Consider the following 6,562-nt stretch of genomic DNA (forward strand, 5'->3'; position numbering starts at 1 on the left):
TTAATTGACAAAGGGGGGAATGAAATCCAAAAAAAAAAAATCCCGCCTTGATACTCTCATCCTTTTCTTCTTCATATGTTGTAAAATCCTCTTCAATCAAAAGAAACCCTAAAAGCCTTGATACTCTCGTCCTTCTTCTTCTTCGTATGTTGTAAAATCCTCTTCAATCAAAAGAAACCCTAAAAGCATTGTGCGTAAAAGATAGATAATTTCATACTTGAAGTTCCTAAAATCTTCATCGATCAAAAGAAACCCTAAAACCTCGCCTTGATACTCTCTTCCTTCTTCTTCTTCTTCTGTAATGTTGTTTCAAAATAACGCCGATTTTCTCATTTTCCCCTATTTTTGTTAATCTAAAGATTGGTACTCGACATGATGCAACTCTGATTAGTATTCCGTTTCCGATTCGTCTGAATTGAGGGTTTTTTCCGTAACATTTCAGATTAGGAGTTCATATAGGGTTTTTTTGATTAATTACAAAAAGGCGTTTACTAATTGCTACTTTGATTATTGGTATTTGGAGTTTGATTTGTGAGATTAGTAAGATAGTCAGGTGATCCGTGTATGGGGACTCAAACAAAGGGATCGAACGGTGGAACACGAAAACCTATGTTCAATGGATTCTCAATGCAAGGATCTCTGCATAACCTAACTTTAGATGAGGTTCAGCAACAATTAGTCGATTTAGGGAAACCTTTCAGTAGTATGAACCTTGATGAGTTTCTAATGAATGTTTGGTGTGCCGAAGCTAATCATGGAATCAACAATGGCTCCTCCCCTGATTACTCCGAACTCACCCAACTTGCTTCTGCTTCATCTTTGCCTAGATAATTGAGCCTTACATTCACCAAGGATTTAACCAAGAAGACAGTCGATGAAGAAAATCTCACATTTGGAAGAGGAAAATGAAAGACTCGGGAGGCAGAAGGTATGTATATCTGTTTCTCATAGTCCTTTCTCTCTTTTTTATGTTATCCAATCTCTTCCCAATCATTTGTATATTTCAAGTTTAAAATTTGAATTGGAGCTCTCAATCTTTTCAATTGAATCAGAGAACTCAATCTTCTTACAAATCTTTACCTTCCTTAGTGTATTGGCTTGCAATGAAGCATTTTAAAAGAAGGGTTTACGTTGTCCAATATCTTTCATTTCAAATCCAACATATAAATTCTCTTCTTTCTTCTAGAAAATATTTTTGATGACCAAATTATCATTTAGCTTTTGTCACTTGCAACTAATAACAGGATATGGAGTAGCTAAAGTTGTAGAATCTGGGCATTCAAACTTCAAGAAAGGTGACCTAGTTTGGGGATTCACCATATGGAAAGAATACATCATTATCACTACTCCTGATACCCTATTAAAGATTCAACATACGAATGTCCCTTTTTCCTATTATACATGAATCCTTGGTATGTTTTCTGTTTAATTAAGGATCTTTAAGATTCTGTAAATTAGGGATTTTGAATTCTGTAAAATGATTTATATTTCTTTGATGGTTTTTCCAAGGTATGCCTGGTATGACGTTCAGTTTTTTTTAATGATTATATTAAAAGAATTTTCATTATAATATATTTTTGTAGTGACTTGTGGTTTGCACTTTCTCTGTAGAAATCTAACTTAAACTTGTATTATGTTGTTTCTAGATTCTTGATGCATGCTCATTGTTTGATGTAATGTCAACAACACTTGAGAAACTACCACCTAGTAGTATTGCTGCTAGGGAAACTACTGGATCAATGATCATTCTTGCAAACATGATTGTTGTAGCATCTGTTTCCTCAAATTCACAACAGGTGAGCATAATCATCAAACTTTTTTTTTCAAAATTAAAGTTTAGTTTTCTAAAATCTCTCTTATGCTAGGTGTTCCCTGATGATCTTCTTCTTGAACTTTTGAAACTAATTCTGCATCTAGATGTTGAAATACGTTTTAGTGGACACCAAATCTTTTCTGTTCTTCTCATTCCAAATTCTAACCATGTGAGGCGTGATACTGATGCTTCTACTTCTAATCAAACAATAAGATGGAGTTCTGATACTGCATATGTGTTTGCCTCTGTTACATCTTTACTTGGATAAGCTTCATGGATATTTCTATTTATGGATATCCTCTCCAGGTGCTAGCTTCAAATATTTTGTGTTTATTTCCCAGTTCATACATTGCATCCTGTTGTCTCTTGGCATTTTATGACATTTTTGCCCCTGGAGCTGTTTTGAAGGTTATTTGGGCCTAGTTTGTTATTGATTTTGCATTTGGAGCTTTGTTGGAGTGCAACTTATTAATATGATAACATCTTTATATTTTAAAAGGTTCTCATGTCTAACAGAAAAGAAAAACAAAAACTTGTAGCTATACTTGAACACTTTGATCAAGTTGTTTCTCATAAAACTTTATACTTTTTTTATTTATAAAATATGTGTGTTACTGTTTCAGGATGTATGTTTTATGTTGCCCCCACTCTTTAATTTGCTGTTGTGATTGAAGATATTGATTGTAGCATACAGGTGCCTGATCGGAAGGGAGCCATGCCCATGTTCTCCAAACTTTCCGATGTTAAACATGCTCGTGATTCCTAGGTTTGTTTTTCTTTAATTAATTTCATATTTATTTATTTGCTACTCTGTGTTTGATTGACAAGTGGATTCATGCATTTTTTTTGGTATAATATAGCATTATTTTTTGTGTATTAAAAGGTGTGTATTTATATTTATACAGAATATTCATAAAATATTCATAAATGATAAAACCTTTGCTTTTTTTCGTCAACAAACAATTATATTATATCATCTTTTTTTTTTGTCATTTGGCCCTTTTTGTCTTGGATTCACACTTCAAATAATTACTATATATCAATGTTATATGATTATAAAATTACAAAAGTATATATGACAACTTTTTATTTTTATTTTTATTGAACTATGCAATATGACACAATCATAAAATGCAATTTTTTCGTAAATTTTTACCTTTGCATTAATCTTTCATATCTATATGTTGTTTATAGAAGTTGGAGGACACCAGGATTACTAATCAGCCCCTGTGTCGCAGCACAAAAAAACCGGGTTCACCCTTCACCATATCGTCGGTACATAATCCTAAATTCTTTTTTTATTCTTAATTTTTACTCACATTTAATCTTCATCTGACAGCACAACCGAACCACCACCAGGTCTTGTGCATATGAAGTAACTAACATTATTATGCCTATATTTTTATAAGTTAATTACAATTATGGCATTTACTTTTTATTATTTGCACCTTTAAAGGAATGATGTAGCTACTTGAATTATTTTTTAGATTTTCAGATCCGAATAGTGCTCAATTATCGTTTTCAATGCTTCTTGGAGATGCTCCACACCTTCATCATCAGGTTTGACTGTTGTTGACTTTCTTTGAATTGATGCAAATGAAAATTTTGGGAAAAAAATCTATTAACTTTTTTGGTAAATATCTTGCTTAGTGTACGATATTTGGTAAAGTTACTAAAGGTGATGAGACACTAAAGAAGCTTGAGGAATTACCCACTCGAAGTGAAGGTATATTTGTAATGCTATATTCCCCCCCCCCCCCCCCCCCCCCCGTTTTTTTATAACACCAAATTTAAACCATAAAATATATAATCCTTCATTCTTCATAATTCATACATATTATAATTTTTATATTTTTCTTATGGTTTAGCCAACTGAGTGCATCACGATTCTGTCAACATACTAGTATGGTGAGTACTTATGTCTTGTTTATATTTTCTTTTACTTTTATTTCAAATATAAAAGCAACAAATATTATGTAAGTTGTAAGTTGAAACTAATATTTATTATTCATATTTTTTTGTTGGTAATTTTGAAATATATGATTCTGGTGGCATGAAGCAGAGGCCTTGAATGAACTTTGGCAATCTGAAACTTGTAAAAGTTTGGTCCACAACTTCTTTGCTTGATATAACACTTCCAAAGTTTGGAGTATGGTTTGGAAACCTTTCTTATACTAACAGTTAATGTTGATGAGATCATGACTTGTTAAAAGCAGTTATAGATTTCAGGTATAACTAATATGGGGTTGCAGCCAAGGAAAGTAAATAGAGTTGGTGCTATTGGTCCGGGGTCAATAGCAATAGCAACAGCTTTTATCCTTGCTAACTTTCCTGTAATATTTAAGGAGGATGATGAGAATTCTCTGGAGGCTGCACTTGGTGAAATCAAAGGTGAGTCATGATATGAGCTTAAAAAGTATGGTCACAACTCATAATTCTTACTTGGTTATCTTCATCTTCAGCCGATTTGCACAACCATCTTATGACAGGGAAAATGACCAAGGAGAAGCTTGAAAGAACTGTATCTCTGTTGAAGGGTGTACTCAGTTATGATAGCTTCAAACATGTGGATTTAGTTGTAGAGGTGAGTCTGAGTCCCAACCATATAATTCATCTGTTACAACAAGGGTTTTGGCAGATAAGTCCCTGAAAAAGAATTGCATGATGTAAATTTCTTAAATTGGAACACATGAGAAGTAGGTATGTTTCTAAACTTTAACGATTACCGGATGTTGAGGTTTTTGTCATAGTAGACTGCTAGTGACACAAGTATCAAACAGAAACTTGGTAGCCGAATACAAATGATAAAACAAAAACCGATGTCATGTGGCATCATATGTATCAAACACATGACACTACAAAAGCAATGGGGTATTTTTTAGTTAAAGGACTTGCTCATGTAAATAGTTATTCTTCAGAGGCTTATTTGCGACAAGTGTGAAATTATATAGGTTATTTTTTTTAATATAACCCTGAGCAAGAATCACATTTTTGAAAGAAAAAAAATACCTATAGTATTCTAGTGTTTCAATTCTCTCTTTTGTTTCTTTTTTAATTAAAACCGTGTAAAATAACCTCAAGACTTGGCTACCAATCAAATTATTGAATAAATACGTATAGTTTTCGAATAAAAACATATTCATGGATTTGTGTACGAAAAAAGAGTGAAAGTATATTATAGGTCAAAACCCTTTCCTTAGAGCACATTGATTGAGGTGAAATTATGGTGGAAGCTAGGCCCATTATTTATGTTATAAATGAGTTGAATCAAAATGTAGTAATTAGGTTAAAAAGTTTTGGTGTGTTGGCAGGCAGTGGAGGGAAAGCAAGTTTATGCTGATCTTGAGCATTATTGCCCTCAACATTTCATTCTTGCAAGCAGTAGTCCCACACTTGACTTAAATCTAATTGGAGAAAGAACAAAATCCTAATTCTGGATTGCTAGGGCCCACTTTTCTAGGTAGGTAATCATAATCATATAGTTTGTTTTGTTGGTAAACAATGAGTTGTAATAATATTTGCATTTCCTCTGTCCTGGAAATAGGAAGCGATCCGGTGTACTCAATTGAACGCTTTCATGAAGAGAATGATGCAGTTATTTTAGCAGTGGGGGCAACAAAGCCACGGGACCTCCCTGTTCCTGGATGTGAGCTCTGAGCTCTCAGGTGTGCATTTTGCAATGGAATTTCTACATGCAAATACTAAAAGCTTATTGGATAGCAATCTTGAAGATGGAAACTTTATGAGAAGAACCAAACGTAGCACATTGTACTCTCATTTATTTTTTAACTATAACAATATACTTCCATTTTCTTAATAACAATGTACAATCGGATCCCCTTAGTCGTTCGAACGATTATTTGTATGACATTAAATTTATGCAATGGATTCTATTTTTTGTATATGATATTTTATTTTCTATTATGAAACATTAAATATAAATTTAATTTGAAAATAAGTAAATCTATAAATAATATTTTTTTTAAACATTAAAATTATGATACGCAAAAATGTGTGTCATCTTCATTAATGACATGGCCTTTCTTGATAGGGGCTTTCTTGATACGCAACGCGTGTCATTAACACGCGTGTCATCACGTTACGACAGGGCCTTTCTTGATACGCATTGCGTGTCGTAAACGCGCGTCGTAATTGCGCGTCGTAAATGAGCATCGTAAATGCGCGTCGTCTATCTTTATGACAGGGCCTTCCTTGACGCGCATTTGCGCGTCGTCTGAGCCTTTTACGACGCGCAATGAGCGTCGTAAAAGGCTGTTTTTCTAGTAGTGGGTCTCCAATTAATAGTATGCGAATTCTCCCGGATTTGTTTGGAAAGTTTACACTTTTTACACTCTTTTCTTCATTCTAAGCTACTTTAACACCCCCTGGTGTCCTAGTATCATCCCCGACACCCGAAGCAAGCCCCGACGCCCCAAAATTTTTGAGAAAATAATCTATTTAAGTTGAAACTATGCTCGCGCAAGGCCCGATTTTCAACAAAAATCCCCGGTTTTGTTAAAGAAAGTCATTTTTAGAGACGAAGTGTTGCCCAAATCAGCATTTTATTATTCTGTTATTTCACGGTGAGTTCAATATATAGGAACAATTGTATGTTATGTGTTATATGTGCTATGTGCTTTTCCGTGTTATTATTATGTGCTATTATGGTAGCAAAGTTGTACCTTTGACCATGCGATCAGTGGAAGGACTTAGATTCACAGTGGTATTGGTATGTAGCCTCTAGCCGTG

At 33.8% G+C, this 6,562-nt stretch overlaps 1 protein-coding gene across 1 annotated transcript; it reads left to right on the forward strand.

Moving 5' to 3' along the window:
* Positions 1-4,053: 4,053 nt before the first annotated feature.
* LOC145046945 (glyoxysomal fatty acid beta-oxidation multifunctional protein MFP-a-like) lies at positions 4,054-5,470 on the forward strand. Its single transcript, XM_078995205.1, has 4 exons — positions 4,054-4,204; positions 4,276-4,397; positions 5,125-5,194; positions 5,358-5,470. Exons 1-4 carry the CDS (start codon positions 4,054-4,056, stop codon positions 5,468-5,470), a joined length of 456 nt encoding a protein of 151 aa, XP_078851331.1.
* Positions 5,471-6,562: the final 1,092 nt, after the last annotated feature.

The sequence above is a fragment of the Lactuca saligna genome, chromosome 5 (assembly GCF_052625555.1).
Source record: "Lactuca saligna cultivar CGN05327 chromosome 5, ASM5262555v1, whole genome shotgun sequence".
In the NCBI taxonomy this organism is placed as follows: Eukaryota; Viridiplantae; Streptophyta; class Magnoliopsida; order Asterales; family Asteraceae; genus Lactuca; species Lactuca saligna.